At 37.3% G+C, this 24,727-nt stretch overlaps 1 protein-coding gene across 1 annotated transcript in view; it reads right to left on the bottom strand.

The window, feature by feature from the left end:
* TMEM232 (transmembrane protein 232) overlaps positions 1–24,727 on the bottom strand; it is a 113,606-nt gene that overhangs the window by 77,090 nt on the left and 11,789 nt on the right. Inside the window, exons 4-7 of the mRNA XM_070935733.1 lie at positions 16,561–16,718; positions 13,381–13,480; positions 11,095–11,264; positions 3,608–3,786 (exon numbers count right to left, since the gene is read on the bottom strand). Of these exons, the coding sequence (XP_070791834.1) occupies positions 3,608–3,786; positions 11,095–11,264; positions 13,381–13,480; positions 16,561–16,718 (607 nt within the window). The remainder of the gene's footprint in view (positions 1–3,607; positions 3,787–11,094; positions 11,265–13,380; positions 13,481–16,560; positions 16,719–24,727) is intronic.

Raw genomic sequence — 24,727 nt, 5'->3', positions numbered from 1 at the left:
TCATCCCTTTTCTGCCAAAGAGCAAAACTGCATTCCATTCACTCAGGGATATAATTCTGCATACATTATTCCAAACCTCAGAATGCTTTCTGAAAGCCTTGATCTCCTTAAAAATAATTGGTGGATTTATAGGGAGTAGTTCCCATTCATGTTCTTCCCAGGGTCAAGCAAGAGACTGGGACTAACTCTTCAAAGATCTTTTAAATGGACCGAACTATCATAAGACTACTAGGATCTGACAGAGCAGTTCCTGCTGTTTCTGTAGTTTCTATGAAAATAACGGCAACTTTTCCTCCAAATCCCCTCACAGGGCTATATTGAGCAGCCACTCAAATTTTATCTAACATAGATAAGGGCTCTAGTTGCAGGCCCAGAGGGACCTTGTCTTTCATTCCAAATAATAAAACCATTTGCCTACTTATCTGTAATTAGAGTTCTTCAGGTTATCATTTTTAATTCACACCTTATTTTCTCATCCATAGGAATTTGGATATGTTAACAACTGCAAATATGTTATATGGTTTTCATTGAAAAAGATTCATTGATTCCCTCTTCAGAAGAATGGCTAACAAAACTATGGGAGTACACTCAATGTTCAGAATAACTTTGCATTTAAAAAATAAATCCAACAGGGCACCGGCCCTAATTTGCCAAGTCTGCATGTTTTGTGCCCATCCTTCCAATAAATATTTCTATATAGTATTTGCAGACTGGAATTGACTGTGGCTTATGTTGTTCACGTTCTGCTTTGAACAATAAGCTCAATTTGCTCAAACCTGTCTGAGAAGAAAAAAAGATTCAACAATTTGTTCCATTCAGTTGCTCTCTAAAGGCAATGATCAAGTCAACCTATGAATACTGGAAGCAGTACTAAGTCTTTATTGATTTCATTTTGCGTGCTTTACTGTAGAGACATGATTATAATTAAATGTGCACAAACTAAAGAGGACACATAAGCAATGAAAGCCCTCATTAAGGACTTCTGCAAATGCAGCAGAAAAGTGAAGAAAAAGCCAAATTCCCCACAGGTGATCAAAAGTCAAACTTGATATATGTCATCAGCAAAAATAGGAATATTAATGTTGAACAGCAGTACACCAAGAAAAGAAACACTACTAAATTGTGCAATGGGTAAGTAAATAATGATTAAAGAATGCACCAGTACAACTCTGTAAATAATATATCTTAAAGCAATATAATATTTCCTTGTGCATTAAATGTATGCAACCTCATGAAATTATTAGGAATTAGAACTCCATACCAAATACCAAGCTAGTATTTGGGCAAGGAAATATTTCACAAGTTGATTGTTATTAAGAATTAACTTAGGCTGTTCATATTGAAAAAGAAAATACATCTAGCAAATTCACCATTAGTTCTACTTAATATTATTTTTATTTTCCACAGCTATTCACTATAATTTTTAAGCAGCAAAGGCTACTATTTTTGAAATGTTAAATCAGGGGTGTCAAAGTGGTGGCTCAGGGGCCAGATGCGTCATATGCAGGCCACACCCACTCCAGCTCCGCGAAGGAAAAAATTTTGTGATACGTCACATGACAGCAACGTGATGCCATGAGTTTGACACCCATTGGTTGGGTTAAATTAAAACCAACATAGTGGTTTAACAGTGTATTACATACCAAAACAAGTTTTCATCCTGGGGCAGCTGAGAAGCAAATTTAAGACATAACAACAAAAATAAGGTCACTACTCAAATGTAAATACCCTCTCTAAAGACTTAGTATTTTCTGGAAAAGGGAAGGGAAGGGAAGAGGAGAGAGTGGTTACATTTTTTAAGCATTCTATTGTATGCCATTATGAAGAACCTAGTGTGTTCTGTTGCATCCTATAATTCACTATTTCAGATAAAAAGATACTTATGGATAATATTTCTCAGTATGGCTTTTACGTGCTCCGTCTTGAAAACATGCAATTATGGATAAATTCCTTATCTCCAATGCACCATTGAACCATTAGCATTTTAAGGTTCATTAAAAAAGACTGCACATTTCAGAGAACATGGAGCTTTTCTTTTTTTTCTTTTGCTTATCAATATTAAGCCAAGAAGTTAGAAATAAGTGTAGATTCTCACTGTTATAGGGATAACAAGAATAATAGTCTTCCAAATTGCCATATCACTTCAATTTCGTCTTCTGAAAAGATTAATGGATTTAATGTATATAGATATATCATTCTATTATTATGCATAATACTTTTCAGAGGAAACAGGCAAAAATAAACAAGTATTTTCATATGTACTCTAGAATTTATGAAGATTTGATTACGCAGAAACTATATAAATTAACCATCATCTTGAATTTGTTTCACTAAGTGATGTTGATGTTGTGGCTCCTTAGTTATTACTGTTATAAATATTGTCACAGCTACTAGCCTAAAGGCAACATAGGGTCTAGCAGGCAATTAAGCAGAGATGAGTGTTCTTTACATGAACAAGTCATTCAATAAAGAGCCAGAATCAGCAAAGTATCTCTTGATACTTGGGCAAATAGTTAGGGTATTGCCTTCCAGTATTCAATGAGATTAGTCTAGTAACTCCTCTGTCAATATTTACACTGTGATATGCCTCCTCACTTTTGTTTAGGACCTCCAGACCACCTTAACACTATGAAGAATCCACATTAGAGATGTGCAGATTTCAAGGAATGCTTTGCCTGGTTATAAGATTAAGCTAGGCAACACAGTGTGACCTTCTCCTTGCACCGCACTGCTGTTTGACTCCTAAAACATCTGTAATTGCAGCCTCAATCATGTCACATTTTTTTCATGCTTCCCTCCTCCATTCAATGGAAATAAAACTCATGGCTCTACATAAAATTAAAGTTACCATGGAAGTTATTTTTAAATGGAAGCCATGCACGTCCAATTGACATTCAGCTAAGACATAACCTGAGTTTGGCATTCCTCCATGTTGTTCAACATAAGAAATACAAAATTAATCCTCAAAAATCATTGTGTTTACTCCATTTTGCCAACTTCTAAACCCACCAAAAAGATCTCAGACCAAAATCACAGAACAGGGATATCATTAGCTTTCCTGTAATTTCATATAATTTTGTATATCTGAGAAATTTTTTCTTAGCAAAATAGTTTAAGCATAAGGCAAAGTTCCAATGAGTGCAGTTTGCAATTATAACTTGTTGAGGCTTCAATTAACAGAAGCAATCAAGAATACAGTTCCAGCATAAAATTAATTGTAAGCATGCAAAATTAGTTTTATTACACTTTGCATAAAGAGCACCCAAAAATGAAGGCAAGTATCGGTCCCAGAAGAAGGATTGACACATTGCACTGCAGCTGTTTAGTTATGTGACAGATACTGTACTTTGAAATCATGAAATGAAGTTGCTATCAATAACAGACATAATTTAATAAAAGCAGACTGGTAAATGTCCTAGCCAAAAAGACAGAAACAATTTCTAGATAAAGTGAAGCAATACAAAGTATATAAATTGCTTCTCTTTCTGGCACAAAAATTGTAAATCTTTTTGACAAGCAACTGTAGAGTGATTAACATTTAGGCATAAAGGTTATTTAACATTTCAGCACAAAAGTGGTTTCCATCAAGTCATAAGATTGCCCTTACCAGTTTTTTTGATGAAGCTGTTCCTTATAGAATAGGACATGCATGAGGACTGCATCTATTTCAGAGCTGCTATTATGTACACAAACCCAAACAAGAAGGCTGTGCCAAAGAAATGGCTTAATTCTGAATTGCTTTTGTTTGGAATTTGACTCAGCTGCTGAGCTGGCAGTTGTGGATGTCTACCAAAAAGAACAAAAAGTTAAATCCATTAATAAGACATTGCAAATACAAAATTAATTGGCAATTCTCCTCACAGATTTGAATCTCTTTTTAACTAAAATTTGATTTTAATAGTATTATATTCTCATGCTGAATTCCTCTAATTTCATTTTCATTATGCATTTGTGGTGTTTGCATTTTGTTGATGCTATTGTTTCCTTAAAAAAAAATAATAAACAGCAGTCAAGAGAATAAAATATTTCATTTGCTGTTATTCACTGTGCTCTTTGATGTTAGTTTTTCATTGTATTGCATTAATTTTTAAGTAGAACTATGTGTAAACATCCCATTCTTGCTTTATGGTTGGGATCTCTACTGTGGAAGTTTTCCAATCCATCTTGAGACAGGTTTGTGTGTTTTACCAGCATAGGATAGAGTTAGTAGAGAAATTAGATTATTATGGGGGAATGAACATTTCCAACTGTTGTAGAAACTGGTGTGTAGGTGTTTGATGGCACTGCCTAATATGTTAATTCAAACATACTTATCAATAGAGCCAAAGCAGAACTGAGAAGAGGGATAAAGGATATCACTTTTTTAAAAAAATAAAGAACACATTTTTGTATAGCTTTATGTAGTAAAAAAGCTAATTAATAATTAGTGAGATGATGAATGATACCAATTTTCTTTAAGTAAAATATTAGAACCTAGAATATTTGCTGATGTAGAAAAAAAGGCAAAGAAGAGGTAAGGAAAGCAAAATTACACTTAGCACAATTGACGAAGCAAACATTGGACGAAGGAGAATGGAAAATAGGTTGACCAAAAAAATCAGTTATTTGCAAGAGAGAGTAGCTTCAAATATAGAACCATCCAAATACTTTTTAAGTGATATAAAGAAATGATGGATTGTTTGTACAATGAATAAATGCATTTCTCTTACTCTCAACACACCACAATCTCACCACCACTCCAAATGGCTGCAATTGGAACAAATAATAGTAAGGGTGACTTGGTTTTGAAAATTGGACTTAATCAGTCTTCAGCCCTAGTTTTTTATTGTTACTTTATCCCCATATATATTGCCCTGTAATCTTATCTGATAGATGGCATAAGAATGGTTCCATATATAAACAAATAAGCCGTTTGCATAGGTTGATTCCTGAACATTTTTTAACATACAACACTGTGCTATTTTAAGCATGTGTACCACATACAAAAAGATTCTCAGGAATCTTTACAATATTGCAAAAGATGGGAGAGGATACAGCTTTTGTACGATATATGATGCATGATGCTTTCCCTTTTTGTATCATAAGCAATTACAGGGATCATATTAAGAATCATTCACAAAAAATAAAATAAAGAATTACTACGCCAGAAATTTTAATTAAGATTTATTTTAATTAAATGCAAATAATTTTTTGGCATGAAAATAATTTTATATAAATTATCTTAATATAAATTTAGAGAAGGCATCATTTGAAATTGAAACCATCTGGATCAAGATTACCCAGTTTTAAGTACAAAAACGTGTGTCACAATATCACTATTTCATTTAATGATTGTGATTCAATCTGTCACTTATTCAAATAATGAAGGATAAAACTTCAATGGCAACTGTTTTAATCAAGAAAAATATTAATTTGTACTGATTTCTTTATAATCTTAAAAAAATATTTCAATTAAAGATGTAAGACAATTAACTGAAACACTGAGCTATACATTTACTTTCCCCTACATATGGCCAGTCTATAACTTCGTGCAACTCCATGATTCCTATAATTGGGGAGTGGGATGATTGATTTATATTTGTTTTATACTATTTTGGCTGTATTGCGATTAGGGAGATTTACTTATATTATTGTCACAGTAACATGTGGAAAAAGATACCCAATATTCTTAATCCAGTTTAGTAATTTTGAATACATTTTCAGCTTAACTGAGCATGTAAAAAGAAGAGCATCTTTTTCATAAATGTGATGGGATAGGGGAGGGGGACAAGGTACTTCTGAACTGCTAGAGGAAGAAATTCATGAACAAAACTACAATTTAGGCTGATACAAGGCTTTTCCATAGTCCAATTAAAGAACCAATTCTTCAAAAAGTACTTACGGTAAATTGAAAAGTTTGGTACACATATTCAATATGAGAAGGCTTTAAGTACTAATGTTTAGCATACAAACAAAAAATCTCCTCCTAATCACTTGTGCCTGAGGCTTCTTAAGGTGCCCATCCTCAAAGCAATCATGTGAGCTGAATAAATAGATAGGTGAAATCCACCACCATGTTTCAGTTCCATATACTCTGTTTTTGTTTTCCTTATTTAAACAACTCCCATTGTTTTGGCATAATTTTGAATCTCTCTATAAAAAGTAACAGAGCAGAAAACATTTCAGGGACATTATTAAGAGAGAGCTAAAAATATCAGGGTGGTGATTCAATTACTATTAATGGAGCTCAGTTTTTATAATATATTAAATTGTTCTGGATAATAAATTACTCCTCAAACTTTTCAAACTTGCAGAACACATCTCTGTAAAATTCTTCAGGAAGCCAGGAAGAATAAAACAGGAACCCTGGGTCATTTAAAACAAAATAACTTCCAGACTTTCTAGCCCTTGAGTTTTCCATTCCAGATCATGCTGAAAAATAGAGAAGAGGTGCTCCAGCTTCTGCACTGCATTAACTTAAGCCTGTAAGATTAGGATACAAATAAGAGCCTCTCTGGAAGCAGGAATGGCACCACTTTGAGTCAGCACTGTTCTTGAATGTCTCCATGAAGCTGTGGGATTTTAATCAATTAAATGCAAGAGTTAACTTGCATATCAACTACTGCTCTAGGATAAATGTAGGTTTTCTTTGTTTCTTCGGTCTTATGAGGTGGCGGGACCTGCATTGGCAGGAACTCACATTTTGTCCCATTTCCTGCATCATAGGATCTCCCATCTCCACCTGAAGCAAAGGCACAATAGTGTCTTACTAAAAACTGATGGGAAACCTACCATCTCACAAAAACATTCATTTCTTCTAGGACAGCAGCTAGGCCAAATAAGAATTTATTTTTTGTTTTCTGAATATCCCTAAGGCAAGTGTTTAAGATGGTCCTAAAGAATAGAAAAGCTAGACATAAATACTGTATTTAGAGAACAGTACATTTTTATTTGATGTTCTAGAGATCTGTGACTCCGCATGTTTGAAGTATGCACAGACCTATTATTTTCAATCACAATATATTGGTCATTACCAAAAATTATAGCTATCATTCATACAAGATTTTTATCTTTTTAAAAAAAAAAAAACCTAACAAATTGAAGGATTATATTTTGAAGTCCAATAGGGCACCTTGCAAAGAAGATTGGAACAGACAACACAGGTTTAGATGGATAATAATCTAGGCTAGTACTGAAGCAGTAGTGAAGTACCTGTGTTCCTAATGCATGCAGCATCTTTTAAATTTGTTATATCTGGGCAAAAAGTAATATTCATCATGGTAGTACAGCTGATGTGAAAAACTCCAGCAGCCAATATCACTAAAAAAAAAATCACCCAGGCCACTGCAGGGTGTTGTGGATGAAGGATATCTGCAACCATGCAGAATAGCAGACACTGAATCTGTCAACACTGTACAAGTGAAGGGCTGCTGGTTGGCTAAGCAGAACCTGCTGGAATCAGAAACATATGTCACAGCAACAGCAAATGATTTTTATCAGCAAACAATCTCACAAGGCACTGTAAATCAGGTGTTGTCATCTCCTAAAGCAAAACTGGTTCTCTTAATTTAAAACCTGAAGCTTAGACTCTATCTCTGTCTTATTCTTCATCTATGGTCCTGAAAAATCTGTTAGTTTATCCACTGCTTTTATATCAGAATACATGTCAAGCCTGCCTCTTAATTCAAAGGAAAAATTGGTTATTTGAGGGACTAACAGTTTCTGCCTGCCAAGTAAGATTGGGCAGTGTGGCTGTGCTCAAGGTCCCTTCAGTTAAACAATATCATCTATTAGGACCTAAGTGACACACCTTCTCCAATATGCTACCTAAAAGACATCTCTCCAGAGATCCATAAGGGTCATACCTGCAATTATTCTGAAATTCTTTGAAAAGCTGCCTTTGCTCTAAGTCAGTGTTGTTCAAACTTGGCAATTTCAAATTGAAGACCACACATACTCTAATGACATTCCTTCTTGGATTGGACCTGCCTTTTCAGCCAGATTTGATGGAACAGGTAGACTTGATTGGTGAGAGGCAGTCCCTCAAATACCCTGATCACATGTTGTGTAGTGCTTTATAGGTCACTAGATGACCCATGACTCATTGAGCCATCAGTTCAGAGATATTTCTTGTTACCTAAACAGAATGGCCCTGGGCAGAGGAAAAAGCAGTGGGAGCAGAAGTGATTTCTGACTTTCTGCCAGCTTCCCCATTGACTTTGCTAGTGGGAAGCTGGCAAGGAGCATCAGAAATCACAATAATAGGACTACAGCTGACTGTTTGCAAATACAACGTTTATGAAGTTCCTTCAATTTTAATTACATGAAGCAATAGATCCTCAATTTTGGACACATTTTTAAGTTAGCCCATTTGAAATAACTTGTTTCAAAAAATTGTTGCCTTATGATGCACCATTGTGGCTTACTGAAGGTTACAGACAGACAATAGAGATTAAGTAGTATATAGATTACTAGCACTTTGAATTGAACCTGGAAACAAACTGGTAGCCATCCTTGTCATCACATTTTGCCCCAGGCAAAACTTCTGGATGATCTTTAAGGAAGCCCCTTGTAAAGCTCATTATAGTAATCCATGCAGGAGATGACCAGGACATAAGTGACTGAGCACAGTCATTCCAGGAATGGGGTTAACTGGTGTACAACCTAAAGTTGTGCAAAAGCCCTCTTAGCCACAGCTGTCATCTGCTCTTTAAGCAGAAGTCATGAGTCCAGAAGGACCTCCACATTGTGCACCAGATCAGTCTAGGGCAGTGCCACCTTGTCTAGAAGAAAATATGGTAAATTTCTGGATCCTGATGGCCCCAAAACCCAAAGCCCCCTAATCTGCAATCTGTTGGTCTCCCTACAGACCTCCACATCCTCCAATGACCAAGTTAACATGTCAATTAATTCACAATTCCCATAGCCCTCTCTTATGTCTAAGGATATTTATCCATCTAGTAGGGCTGTATTGCTATTGTCCTTCTCATCTTTCCTATTACATTCTATTATTGGTATCTTATGATTATATTACTTTGTTGTTTGCATGTACACTGTGAGCTTACTGAGAGCTTACATTGAGAGACAAATTCCTACTTTGTCCACTTGGTCAATAAAGAATATTCTATTAAACAGCATCACTGATATCATCACGGTGGAGATATACAGCTAGGTATCATCAGCATGCTGATAGTACCTCATGGCTATGGTTAATTTCCTCCAGTGGTTTCATAAAAATATTAAACAGGAGTGGAGAATGCATCAAACTCAATAGCGCTCCCCAAAGTCAAGTTCAGGGGCAGGAACTCTCACTCCCAATCAACACTGACTGGAACAGTCTATGGAAGAGGAGAGAGAACCAGCACAATAAAGTGCCACCCACCCCCAACCTCTGCAGCCAGTTCAGAAGGATACCATGATTAGTGGTATGTAAAGCCACCAAGAGATCAAGGATGGATGCACTATCCAATCCCACTCCCACCAGAGGCCATCTAAAATCACAGCCAATTTTGTTTCAATCCCATACCCAGGTCTGAAATCTGACTGAAAGAAACCCAGTTAATCTGCTTCATACAGAATCCTCTGAAGCTGCTACATGACCAATTTCTCAATAACCTTCCCTAAAAAGGAAACATTGGTTACTAGTCAAAAATTAGCCAGTATATGTTAGTCCAGCTTCTTGACAAAAGAATCGACCAATGCTTCTTTAAGGGGTAAAGACCCATACTCTCTCTCAAAGAAAAATTCACCACCACCAAAACTCAGGAGGCCTTTGCCAGCCAGAAGGGTTATAAGTCTAATACAGTAACAAAGAGCAGAGTTCATCCAGGTCAATCAGTTGCCCAAATTATTTTATTCTACATTAAGTGTGGATTGTTTTATTCTTATGTTTGTGAAGGTTTCTTTATCTGAGTCCAAAGATTTCTTTCCTGAAATTAAAAGATCTGTTTTATCTACTGCTTTTGATTTGAAAAGTGTCAAGATTCTCTACACCACATAGTTTGATTTGCAACTTCATGGCCATTGAGAAAAATGGGGGAAATGCCAAATTATCAACAGCAGGGGAGGCGAACCTGCTCTGAATTCTAAACCGATGGTTTTCAACATTTCTCATCATTGATCATAATGCCTGAAATTGCCAGAAAATATAATCCAAAAATTCACATTCTCCCATTCCTAGTCTATTCCAGGGATAAGTAAATTGTAGCCTTCTAGATATTTTGGAGAACAACTTTCATAAATCACTGTCAGCATGACTAGTAATTATGTAGTGTGGTAGCCTTACACACCTGAAGAAGAGCATAGGTTATAAATACCAGGTCTATCTCAAAAGCAATCTTCCAGAATTTCAGGCAAGAGTTTTTCACAGTACTATTTTAGTCACTTCCAACTCTTTGTGACCGAGAATGGTCTGTTAGTACTGGTCACTCACTAGGATGGTCTACCGGTATTAGTATTGGTTTCTTCAATACCTGTAAGTTTTTGCTTGTGTCATTAGTGGCAGCACTCATGATAGCATCTAACTAGCTTGACTTCTATTGGCTTCTTTTTCAATTTGATATTTTCCAAGCATCAGAAACTCCTTCAATATCTCTTACCTTCATATGATGTGTCTAAAACATCCTAAAATTTAATCTAGAACTACTTATTCATGAGTTTTTGTCTTTTTGCAGGCAAGCATGTACTCTCCACACATTTCTAACTGAGGACTAGGAAAGTTTCAGAAAATACAAAAAAAAAAAAAAGACAAAGTTCCACCAAGGAACCAAGATTAAGTATGATTTTGAGTCTCTGTGATGAGGCCACCCAAATTGGCCTCATAAATGGGTGGGTGATAAATGGGTTTTATATGCAACATCTCATAACTTACAAACTTCTGTCAAAAAGATAAATATTTGGCTCCAATTCTCTATATCTGTACATATGCCTATTAGGTTGACATACTTCTGATAGGGAAGATTTCAAAGAACCAGGCTTTGAACAGGATAATTAATATCTTTTTTTTTTTTTACTATTGCCAATCTGCCACTCCAACTACTAAAGTTCTCACTTAATTACTTATTTAATCATCATAATGCTGCTTGATGTACCATATATCAATTATGTGTTACCTACTGTGTCATGAAGTGCTTTTTCCTCCATTTCTTCTAAATTTTCCTGGGATTCTAATTGTGATTCAGAAACCACTGCTGTTTCACAGATAATTTCTCCAGCCTTCAGCATAAATTGCACCATAAAAAGGATGTTTGGGTAAAGTTGATAGCACATTTCACATGCTGCTAATGCTATGGCACAAACAACAACACCTTGTTAGTTTGTCCTGTTGAATTTTAGATACTATGTAATATCAACCATTGTTAGAATGAAAAGTATCTTTAGCAAAGAATTTTCTAGAATGGATATATAAATATTGTGTGACCTCTTGTGGATTGACAAATTACTACATGCACAATTCTAATGGAAGAATTTTATAATCTGTATAAGATACAGAAGTCCATTTTCCTTCCTATATTATTGACATATTTTTCATAAATGTTTCCTCTTCTTTTTACAACTCTTGGTGTAGAATTTTTAAAAATCTATATAAAAACAGTTGGTTTAGGTTGTAATCTTCTTTAATGGTTGTCTTTTTATCTGCAATGTTTTCTAATCTATTCATTTTTTTATACACCTACTTTTATAAAAGAACTGCAATCCAATAGTTAGGCAAAAATGCAGGAGTAGAGGCATGCTGAATCATACGTAGGAAGTGTAATTAATTCAGTTTATATTAAATTACAGATCTGAATTACTATCCCTCAATCTCAGGACACAGAATTTTTCTCTGGCTATTGTCTCCTTTATTAAATGGAAGGATTCAATGTGCTTCTTCTAAGCAACAGCTGCTAACAATGAAGCAGACAGAACAAGCTGGTAATTTAAACAATCTGCTTAATACTAACTTGCTGTTTTGTGTATAGGTCAGTGAATTTCAATGGCAGCTTTCATCCATCTTAAAAATATTATAAATTAAAATATTTATATGCGTACAATGTAAAAAAAAATAGCTGTCCAATAACCCCTAATGAAGGAACACACACTTGATCATTACTGTACTGCTACAAGTGGAATGAGAACCTTCTTTAAATAGATTTTCTATGGCAAAATGCTGCAACGTGTAAAGTTTTCTGGAATCACACTTTAAAGAATTACTAACATAGTTTAAAAATTAATAAAATATTTTTTAAAAATACTAACATAATCAGGACAATAAAGATAGCCCAAATCTGTGAATGGTATTTCTAATGAAATGTATATATTGGTTTTAATAAAATATTTTGTGGACCAAGTTTTTTTCACTGCCATTTTTCAATCTATATCCAATATCATATTACAGCATTTATTGAGAAATATACTGGGGGGTAGGGGGGGGGTCATTATCTTTTTATACTGGATACTGCACATGGAAGGATCCTTTAATGAGGACAAATATATCATTGATATTGTTTTTAATTGTCTAACTTTATATTCTTGATTTTGGGAATGAATGTGTGGCCATGACAACCAACAGCAGTTGCAAGTTTGCAACACCACTGCAATATTAGCAGCATCAGCCCCTGCCCCCCACCCCAGCCTGCTGAGTCACTGTAGGCTATGCATATGTATGCCAAAAATCTGATGTATATTAGGGAAATCTTTAGCATTCATTAGAAATACCAGCTTTGTGAGCAAAAACTATTCTGGTGTCGTCAAACACCATTAGCTGCTCTTTCAGTCACATTAACCAGCATGAAGTTCTTAGATTGTCACATTTGAATTTCAGGGAACACTTAAGAAAATAGTGCAATGGTACATTATTTAACCTGTTGCAGAATCCCTTTCTCGTGGAATATGATAGATCATGGCAGCACAACAAAAAGCCTTCAGGGTAATTCAGGTTGAGCAAATTCTATTCATAATTTGGAACTGATCTTTGGTATGGAACCATATTGTTCTAACAGTTATTTTTACTTGCAATGAAAGATTTATTGGCAGAAATAACTGTTTGCCAGCAGAAGAGCAAGAAATGAACAGTGATGCCCTTTCCTCTCTTTCTCCTAGCTTCACCCTTCTATCCCATGCTTACTGGAAAAGACTAGGTTGCTTTTGCCAAAGATTTGAACCAATCACTTGTAGACAGCTTGTAAAAATAGGCTAAGGATGTCATAAAATATACGTAAATATAGACCAGATACATTCCCTATGTCAAAGCTTGCATGTTCCTATTAAGTAGGCAGGAGTAAATAGAAGATGTCAATCTGGATTTGCCCTCAAGTTTCTTTTGATGTTGTTGTTTCTAACACAACTAGATTGGTCACAGAAGATTCCAAAGTATGTTACAAATATAGCAAAGAGAAACAGATTTTTTTTAAAAAAATCTACCTTTCAAGCCAGTCTGAAGCCTGTATTTGTGTTCTTCGGAATACCTCTGGTAACCAAATAAATATAGCAGCAGTAGTCTTAAAAAGACTAAAAACCCAAGCTGTCAAAAGAAACACACATGGTATTTATTCTATAAATTTCTATCTATGTATTTGTCAGTGTCCATGTATAAATTGTCAGATTTAGTAAATATTTATTTATCTAAATATTCAGTAATGCATTCTCATTTGGCTCACTGTTATTCTATACCAGGGGTGTCAAATTGGCAGCCCGCAGGCTAGATGCCTCAGGTGCAGACCACGCCCACCCCAGGTCCGTGAAGGGAAAAAATGTCGCGAAATGTCACGTGACAGCAACGTGACGCTGAGAGTTTGACATCCGTTTTCTGTACTAGACTGCTTTTTAACCATGTTTAAGGTATACTATTTTGGAACTTTTTGTTCTGTCCCCGCACCCAACCAGCCAGCCAAGGGTTAAATAAACTTCTTCAAACACTCAATCATCAGTGATAAGGAACTTCCGTGGCTGCCTGCCAAGAACTTTTTACTCCGATAACACAGACAAAAATACACACAGTTTGAATAGTCCAGTTTGTAATTCAATCCACAGCAAATAGGCGTTGTGTCCAAAGGTGCAAAGTGACTCGCCAGAGATTAGTTTTATCCGTCACAGAGTCCGAATGGCCACCACACTCCCTTTTATAGCCTGTGGGGTGTGGTCCAGTGACTCAGCTTAATCTCTGGCACGCCTCCTTTTCTGCTGCGCATGCTTGTCTCTCCGACGCTGGCGTGGGTCCAACCACAATGTTTCTTCGTCACTATCCGACGGCTTGGAAACCCCTGGCTCCTGGCCAATCTCTTCTCCCTCGGGAGACACCTGAGACATTGCCAGAGAGGAGGGTCCTGGAGAGGGAGGCCTGGCCGTCTCCTCTCCTTCATGTTCGGAGCCTTCTTCCTCCGATAAGATAGGCTTGGAGGACGGAGCCACAACATTTTTGTTGACTTATTTGTTTTGTTTTCAATTATTATCATCTGCTTCATGTGGAACTATTTCATTACATACTACTGTTCCAGGTTTGAGGACACAAAAGGTTCTCCAAATATGTAAATGAGAAAGGCAGGATCCCAGACAGAGTTATTTTCAATGTCTGACCTCATCCTATGAAATAATCTCCACCGAGAGATGCAATCAGATCTAATTTTCCCTTTACTGTCTGACTATTTTATTTTATTTATTTATGAAAGCGTGTATGACTCACTCCCAGTGACTCTGGGCAGCTTACAAAAACAAAAAACCCAGTATACAAACAATGACATGCATGATAAAATTTTGCTTTGTCCAACTATTTCTGAAGCAAGTACTAATTTGTGCCCCACAATGTAAGCATGCAAGTAAATTGTAAATATACATAACAGTGACATTTTAAATGTTTATGTATTTCTTGAAGTACAAACTTAAAAGCTGTGTGTCCTCAAAAGATTTTTAACTCCCAGCAACTGCACCTTGCAGGGTTTTTTTGACAACCTTTTCAGAAGCAGTTTATTACTGCCTAGGGCTGACAGAGTAAGACAGGTTCAAAGTCACCCAACCACTGTTGTGCATAAGACAGGATTAAAATCCATAATCTTTACACTGCCTAAACATATTATTATGATTGGTTGCAGAGTTAGCCAGATGTTTAGACAGGATTTGGCATTTTTATCCACCTATTGAGTCTTTCCCAAGAACCTGGGATAGGTAGATGTTGCTGTTTGACAATGTTAAAATTATCATTGTAGGATGTAAGCTGTTCCAAATAATGCTGCCTGTTGCAATTGACAGATGGTGATTTTGTCAGTGCCATAGGTATTCAAATGGTGCTCCAGATGTTTTAGAATTGCACTCAAGGTGTCTGTAATTATTGGTACAATCTTTGTTGCTTTTGCCACAGTCATTCTACTTCTACTTGGAGGTCTTTATATATTGTGATTTTCTCCACTTCTTTTATTTTGCTTTATCCAGACTTTTTTCTCTTTCTTATTGACAACTACTAAGTCTGTGGTATTACATGGCAGAGACTTCTCTGTTTAAATTCTCAAGTCCCAGAGCCCTTCATCTTCACCTGGTATTGACCAATCTTGATGTTTTCTCCACCACTTCTGCAGTTATTATATATTCTTTCATTTCAGCTTCCTTTTTTTTCCTTCTTCACCTCCTTTATCCAAGCCACATTTTTGTATATCTAATGACTAGAATTGTCCAATGATTGAGGCAGTTGTTGTTGTTGTTGTTGTTGTTGTCATTATTTGGGGGAAATGTAATTTTGCACGTGCTTTTTCTTTCTTTCTGTGTGCAATTTTAATGGGTGGGTTAGGTAGCATAATTCCGAAAGTCTGAAAACAAAGTTTATGCACAAGGTCTTTGAAGTTTAATTGTTGCCTAGATCTTAGCTGGTGCTTAATTTGCTTTGGAATTCAAAAGCAACAGCAGTCTACAAATTAATATATCAAGTTAACCCATACTTGGGTCTTCAGAGAATAATTACAGACAGTATATCTGCTAAAGTGTAGACTCGTTTTAGTTTATCCTAATGTAAAGAATCGTTTTAGCCATTATGTTATTTCATTTTTGTCTGGAAGTTAAGTTATGGCAACTGGACTTTTTTTTTTTTTTGTGCTTTGTAACTGCTAGCTAAGTAACTGCCTCAGACTGAAGAATCTACTTGAATAAGCAGCAAAATCTTTCAAACCAAAAAAGAAAAGAAGTCCAGTTGCCATGAATCAACTTCCAGACAACTCTACTTGGTTGATTAAGAATCTTCATTGATAAATGTTTCATTTTATTTTTAAAAGGGAGATCTTTATTACTTTTCTGTAATATTTCTTTAAAGCAGTGAACATAAAAAATCATTACTTATTAACCAAAAATCATTACTTACTAAAAAAATAAGTCTAAACAACATTCCAAAGCAAAAAAAGCAAAAAGTAAATAATCAGAAAAGCAAACAAAGTTTGAGGTACAATCTGAACCTGTGATCACTGGATGCAGTTCCTGAACTATGAAATCTTTCCCAAACCTGCAGAAAGAGCAAGTCTCCATAGAAGACTAAAGGAATATTGGCATATAATGTATATATAAAATCACTGAAGATGACATATCTACATAAGGAAGCAGTGTGTCAATATTAAAAGCATAGCATACCTTCAACAATTTGATTTCACATGAGAATAGATACGGTTTCTGTGCTGCGTCATAACAGAGTTTATACAAAATGCATTCTGCTACAAAAAATAAAATAGTGGTGTGTTCTGGAGCAATGGGGGCATGATCCAATGAAATTCCAAGAATCTCAAGAGCTTCTAAAGGAAAAAAAGGAAAGGAAAAACAAATTCAGTTTGGTCTTAATATTTTACAAGTCTACAAAATCTTAATATTTCACACAATACTCATCACACCTGCAACACAATGCTTGCCAAATTCTGAACAAAATAACAAGTGTTAAATCAATTTCCCCCAGATTGTTTGCCGGTTCTGATTATCATTCTGATGAAAATGTAATTAATGTAACTCATCCCTCTCATAATTTTGATCAACTGTTGCTGAAATATTTATGCTAGAATGTGAATTAAATACTATTGCATAATAAAGCCATCTAATAAAGTCAAATGGGCCACCAAGAATGTGCAATGTGAGGCCCTGGGAAGCAATGAAGAACTCAAGATGTGACCTCCCTATCATAAAACCTACTGATCATACAAAATTCTTATAAACAGAAGAACACTGACTCTGACATCCCCTAAACTCCATTGAATATGTTACCTAGTATGGTAACAAAACGTTCGGAAACCAACCCACAAGCTCAGAAAACGAACCTCCACCCTCATCTCAAGATGACTCCACTGACAGTGGAGCTGATGATCATAGCAGAATGAGGAAATGTGAAAAGACCAGTTCTTGGAATTCTTCTCTAGAAAAGGAAAGGATTCAGATTACCCTCCAATTACTCTAGACAGTAGCTCCCTGCAAGGAGACCATAACACAGCAGTCTCCAGAGGCTTTAGAGTTCTGGAAGCTGAGGGATCACCATCTGTGCTTCCTAAAAACTATTAAACAATAGCGATAACAAATCTGTCAAATTCTTTCCCATGTGGGCTCAAACTCACAAGCTTACACTGATATATTTTAGTCATGCTGGCTGGAAATTCAGGTTATGGAAGATTCCAGGATAAAAAAAAAGATTATCCTAGAACAATCCAGAACCTGGATTGGCTCCTGCAACATTATTCTATATTTGCCTTAATTTCATAATCTTTTAGAGACAGTTTTATGATTTGCCAGATGAAAACTATGGAAAAGGCAAGTGATTTTTGCTGATTCCATGTTTTTCCTGGATTGAAGGTCCTTCTGTAAATAGAAGAGCATATAGGTGAAACCCAAAAAATTAGAATATCGTGCAAAAGTTCATTTATTTCAGTAATGCAACTTAAAAAGTGAAACTAATATATGAGATAGACTCATTACATGCAAAGCGAGATAGTTCAAGCCTTGATTTGTCATAATTTTGATGATTATGGTTTACAGCTCATGAAAACCCCAAATTCACAATCTCAGAAAATTAGAATATTACATGAAATCAATAAAACAAGGATTGTACATAGAACAATATCGGACCTCTGAAAAGTATAAGCATGCATATGTACTCAGTACTTGATTTGGGCTCCTTTTGCATCAATTACTGCCTCAATGAGGCATGGCATGGATGCTATCAGCCTGTGGCACTGCTGAGGTGTTATGGAAGACCAGGATGCCTTAATAGCAGCCTTCAGCTCTTCTGCATTGTTCAGTCTCATGTCTCTCATCTTTCTCTTGGCAATGCCCAATAGATTCTCTATGGGGTTCAGGTCAGGCAGTTTGCTGGCCAATCAAGCACAGTATTCCCATGGTCATTGAACCAGGTTTTGGTACTTTTGGCAGTATGGGCAGGTGAAAATGAAGTCAGCATCCCCATAAAGCTCGTCTGTGGAAGGAAGCATGAAGTGCTCCAAAATCTCCTGGTAGACAGCTGCGTTGACCCTGGACGTAATGAAGCACAGTGGACCAACACCAACAGATGACATGGCTCCCCAAATCAACACAGACTGTGGAAACTTCACACTGGACTTCAAGCATCTTGCAGTGTGTGCCTCTCCATTCTTCCTCCAGACTCTGGGTCCTTGGTTTCCAAATGAGATGCAAAAGTTGCTCTCATCAGAAAAGAGGACTTTGGACCACTGAGCAACAGATCAGTTCTTTTTGTCTTTAGCCCAGGTAAGACGCTTCTGAAGTTGTGTTCTGTCCCCCTTCCCCACACAGGCAAACACACAACCAGGCACGCCTGCCAAGATTTTATTAAGCAATCAGACTAGAAACCCTTGCAGATAAGAGTTTTGGCAGTAAACTGCGAAATGCCTGCCAAGTCAGTTTTCACTCACAGTAAGCAAGAGAGAGTTTATCCTCAGTCCAATTCAGTAGTAAAAAGTAATCCACGAAGCAATAGTTCGCCAAGGTCCAATCCAAATATGCACAAGCCAGATTTCAGGTAACGCGATGTGACTCTCAGGTTTTCAACTTTGACCGTCACAAAGCCTGAAAAGCAATCTGATCTGTCCCCGTCCACACACACACACAAACACAGCCAGCCGAGGGTTAAGAAAACACTTTGGCACACACCCAGGTCTTTATCTCCAACTTGGCAGCGATTTACACACCGTCTGCCAAGTGCGTTTATTTCCACAAAACAGAAAGATAAGATACTTAGCGTACAAAAAGTCCAATCAGAATAATATTTCTCTCAGCAGTTCCGGACGAGGCTTTAGTGACTATCCAAGGTTTACTTTTGTTCATCACAAGGATCACTGGCCACCACCCTCTATTATATAGTCTCTGGGGTGTGGTCCAGTGACTCAGTTCTAATCCCTAGCACGCCTCCTGAGCTGCTGCAATCATTTATCATGCCATCGGAGGCGTCCGTCCAGGAATGATGTTTCTCCTTCGCTCTCATCCGAGCCACCTGTCTCCCTGCTAATCTCCTCTCCCTCGGCCGGCACCTGAGACAGTGCTAGAGGGGAGGGGCCTGGAGAGGGAGGCCTGGCTGACTCCTCTTCCTCATGCTCGGAGCTTTCTTCCTCCGATGGGACAGGCTCAGAGGGCGGGGCCACAACACAATCACACCCACTTTTATTCCTTGTGGGGTGTGGCTCAGTCACTCAGCTCAATCTCTGGCCCTCCCACGCCTCTTTCGTTGCTGTGCACGCTTCTCCCTCCGACGCTGCCACGGATCAAGCCAGGATTCATCATCCTCACTCCCTATCTGTTGTTGTTCCGATATGCTTTCCTCCTGGCATATCCCAGGCTGTTCCTCTTGGCCTTCGGGTGGAACCTGAGGCATTGCCAGAGAGGAGGGTCCTGGAGAGGGAGGCCTTATCAGTTCCTCCCCATCACCTTCTGAGTCCTCTTCCTCTGTTAGGACAGGCTCGGGAGTCGGGGTCACAACACGTTGTTTGTTGTTCAGGAGCGGCTTGAAAAGAGGAATACGACATTTGAAGCCCATGTCCAGGATCCGTCTCTGTGTGATAGCTCTTGATGCACTGACTCCAGCCTCAGTCCATTCCTTGTGAAAGTCCCCAACACTTTTGAATGGCCTTTTCCTGACAATCCTCTCCAGGCTGTGGTCATCTCTGCTGCTTGTGCACCTTTTTCTTCCATATTTTTCCCTTCCACATAACTTTCTATTAATGTGCTTTGATACAGCACTTTGGGAACATCCAACTTCTTTTGCAATTACCTTTTGAGGCTTTCCCTCCTTATGGAGGGTGTCAATGATGGTTTTCTGCACAACTGTCAGGTCAGCAGTCTTTCCCATGATTGTGATTCCTACTGAACCAGACTGAGAGACCATTTAAAGGCTCAGGAACCCTTTGCAGGTGTTATGGCTTAATTAGCTGATTAGAGTGGGACACTTTGAGTCTAGAATATTGAACCTTTTCACAATATTCTAATTTTCTGAGATTGTGAATTTGGGGTTTTCATGAGCTGTAAGCCATAATCATCAAAAGTATGACAAATCAAGGCTTGAGCTATCTTGCTTTGCATGTAATGAGTCTATCTCATATATTAGTTTCACCTTTTAAGTTGCATTACTGAAATAAATGAACTTTTGCAAGATATTCTAATTTTTTGAGTTTCACCTGTATTTGAATCAATTCAATAGCTACCTAAATATTTCCACCGGTAAGTTTTAGAATGATTTCAGTTTTAAATCTCTCTCTTTCTCTCTCTCACACACACACACACACATATATAATTCCATTGTTCCTGAGAATATAGAACAGAAATACTAAAGGAGAAATTATGCAGCCAGTAGGGACAAGCAAAGTAAGGCACAAGTATCCTTCTCCTATTACCATCCCAGAAACTTGAAAATAATAAAACCCACTCAACTCAGCCATAAAACATTTAGGAGGCCAAGGAATGTTAATAAACCTAGAAAGTGAACGCATGCTCTGGGAAACAAGATCACCATGATTAAACCAGTAAAAATAGCTTTGGGGGGAGGGGGCATATTTAAGAGAGTACTACCTTTGTTCCATCTATGTACATGGTTTCTATAGTTCCAACCAATTGTTTCATAGAATCGACCTCATTAATATGATATGCTACTTTAGCTCATAATTTACCATCAATGAATCCAATCCTATGGATATTTTAATTTGCATAAATACATAAAGAGCTGTTGCAGCCCCACTTTTAAGTTTGTTCTTCCTGCCTCCAGTATTGTATAGGTAATCCTGGCCACAATTGAGCCCAAAATTTCTGTTGCTAAGTGAGACATTTGTTAAGTGAATTTTGCCTCATTTACTATCTGTCTTGGAATAATTGTTAAATGAATCACGGCAATGGTTATAATAACACAGTTGTTAAGTGAATCTGGCTGCCCCATTGACTTTGCTTGTCAGAAGGTCTTAAAAAGTGATCATCTGACCCTGGGACACTGCAACTGTCATAAATATGAGTCAGTTGCCAAGCATCTGAATTTTGATCACTATGGAAATGTTGCAATGGTTTTAAGTGTGAAAAACAGTCATAAATCACTTTTTTCAGTGCTGTTGTAACTTCAAAGAATCACTAAATGAACTGTTGTAACTCGAGGACTACCTGTATTAAGCAGTCTGTGCTTCATCAGAATTGCATACTGGTTCCAGTTTAAATGAACTATTGGGAAAAGCCGTGGCCTATTCCAAAGCCCTATTTCTTATCCATGATAAACCATAACAATCTTGTTCCAGATCTCTTTGAATGACATCCCATTTTAGTTCTGCAGTGAATAAATACGTAAACTAACAAAGTACCATATTTATGTATAGAATATGGTCACTATTCACTTTGCATATTAAGCTTTAAATCACCAACCAGCACATATATTTCAGGTAACACATTATTATTGCCCTTATCCAACTACTTTATTATTAATTCACCCTGTATTTTCAAAATTATTATTTTAATTCTACTGTCAATTCTAAATTAAAGCTTAGGTACAAGATATACACCGGCATTTTTTTAAAAATGAAATGTTCTGTTCTCCAAAGATTTTAAGACAGAGAACAATTCATATTTTAGAGAATTCCCCATAATCTTTAGGGTCAATTATCATTTTATTCATTGTATAATTATTTCATTATTTAAGGCAAATTATTTCAGTAGTTTACACATTATGCTAAATTACACCCTATTCACATCTAAATTCAGAAAGAATTTCTAAAGCAATCTTATTTGAAAATGAAATCAAAAGAAAGAATGATGAATGTACCATATTTTTCATAGTCTAAGACGCACTTCCCCCCACCAAAAGTGGATGAAAATTTTGGTGTGTCTTATACAGTGAATGTTGCAGGGGGAGGGGGTTGGTGCAGCGCCAATCAACTGTTCTAGAATGGACCGTGGTGGTGGTGGTGAATGGGCTGCGGCAGTGGCGAATGGACCACGGTGGCGGCAAATGGGCTGTGGCAAATGGGCCACGGCGGTGGTGAATGGGTCACACCAAACGGGTTGCAAATGGGCGGCGCCAAATAGGCCGCGCCAAACAGGCTGTGCTGAATGGGCCACAGAGGCAGCGAACGGGTCGCACCAAACAGGCCACACCGAACGGGCCACAGAGGCGATGAACGGGCCATGCCAAATGGGCCACGGCAGTGGTGAACGGACCACGGCAAATGCATGGCAGCAAATAGGCTGCATTGAACAGGCCAGGGCAGCAGCAAACAGGCCACGTGAACGGGCCACAGAGGCACTGAACAGGCCACGGGGGTGCCAAACAGGCCACGCCAGCGCCAAATGAAATTAATAGAAATGGCTGCCTGAAGAGAATGGGATAAAGAGACCATGGGCTACCTAATCTTCAAAAAGCGGTCAGAATTTCTACATGGGAGAAAGAATGTGTATAAAACAAAAAGATTGAAAATAGACCCTCTACAAACATTATAATTAATTGTGATGTCAGCAGTTACAATTTCTGATTTTTAAGTGCATATTTTGCATGCTCAGGCATGTACTTTTACCATTCAGTCATGTGTGGGTCATGACAAATGAGTTAGCCACATTTTGAGGGCTCAGTAGCTCTTAGAGCCATGGTGGTGATTAGGTTTCTAGTAGTGGAACCCCTTGAGTGGCATAAAATGATCTCTCAGCTTTGATTTCTTGGTTCCTGGGCCCCTATTGAACATACTCATATGTCCATGATCTTTATAGTCTGAAAGGGATTTAGATTCAAATTCATAGGGATCCTAAAAAAAAAAATCAATGCCATATATTCTAGGCCTATGACTGGATTGCTTCTCAAAGCTAAAAATGTGACTGGCCTTCTACAATTCAGTATCCTCCACAAAACAGGTACAGACAAAATAAAAGAGAATAAAGGGAAGGCAGAGTTATAAAAGCATTGCTAGTTCAAGTAAGTTCCATTTGAATCAATAGTAGTAACTGTGAGAGGGATCTTGGAGTTCTAGTGGACAACCATTTAAAATATGAGCCAGCAGTGTGCAGCAGCTGCCAAAAAAGCCAACACAGTTCTAAGCTGCATAAACAGAGGGATAGAATCAAGATTACGTGAACTGTTAATACCACTTTATAATGCCTTGGTAAGGCCACACTTTGAATACTTCATTCAGTTTTGGTCACCACGATGTAAAAACAATGTGGAGACTCTAGAAAGAGTGCAGAGAAGAGCAACAAAGATGATTAGGGGACTAGAGGCTAAAACATATGAAGAACGGTTGCAGGAACTGGGTGTGTCTAGTTAATGAAAAGAAGGACTAGGGGAGACATGATAGCAGTGTTCCAATATCTCAAGGGCTGCCACAAAGAAGAGGGAGTCAAGCTGTTCTCCAAAGCACCTGAGGGTAGGACAAGAAGCAATGGGTGGGAACTAATCAAGGAGAGAAGCAACTTAGAACTAAGGAGGAATTTCCTGACAGTTAGAACAATTAATCAGTGGAACAACTTGCCTCCAGAAGTTGTGAATGCTCCAACACTGGAAGTTTTTAAGATGTTGGATAACCATTTGTCTGAAGTGGTGTAGGTTTCCTGCCTAAGCAGGGGTTGGACTAGAAAACCTCCAAGGTTTCTTCCAACTCTGTTGTTCTGTTCTGTTCTGTTCTGTTCTGTTCTGTTCTATTCTATTCTATTCTATTCTATTCTATTCTATTCTATTCAAAGCGAGGGGACTTGAGAGCATAGAGAGCTATCAGAAATTTAAACAAAATAGAGAAATCTAGATATTTTTTCCAAAACATGTTTTAGTTTCAAATAGTCACTGGTTAGCAAATGAATATAACTTATTCTTTCATTCTATATCCATATCAGTGTAAATGAACTCAGATCTGTACAATATATAATATTTGCCTTATGCTTTGTTCACATTATTCAAATACTTTGAGTAAAGGTTTCCATTTGTGTTTTTCTTCCATGTGTAACTGAATTAAGAAGAGGTACCTCCCTACATCCTTCCCAAATGAGAATCAAGGAAATTTTCCTGCAGTAGAAAAATTATGCATTGTATTCCTCATTAAGAGATACCACCTTGGATAACTTTTGAACCGGCCAGTTTATAGCATGCCTTTTAAAAAGCAAGTGTATTTTAACTCTGCATAACTCATGATCACTAAAGTTCAGAGCAGCATAAGAATAGCTTCTATTTCCCTTATTGTTTCTCTCTCTCTCTCTCTCTCTCTCTCTCTCTTTTTTTTTTTTTTTTTCTGAAGGCAATGAAGGACTGTAAGGCTAAATTTCTATCTATCAATCACAGCACCCTATTGGCTCTTTGTCTTGTACTTTT

Source organism: Pituophis catenifer, unplaced genomic scaffold (assembly GCF_029215685.1).
Source record: "Pituophis catenifer annectens isolate HBS135680 unplaced genomic scaffold, rPitCat1.0.hap2 SCAF_2, whole genome shotgun sequence".
Classification (NCBI taxonomy): domain Eukaryota; kingdom Metazoa; phylum Chordata; class Lepidosauria; order Squamata; family Colubridae; genus Pituophis; species Pituophis catenifer.
Note: the sequence above shows the minus strand (reverse complement) of the source record. Positions and strands in the feature narration are given on the sequence as shown.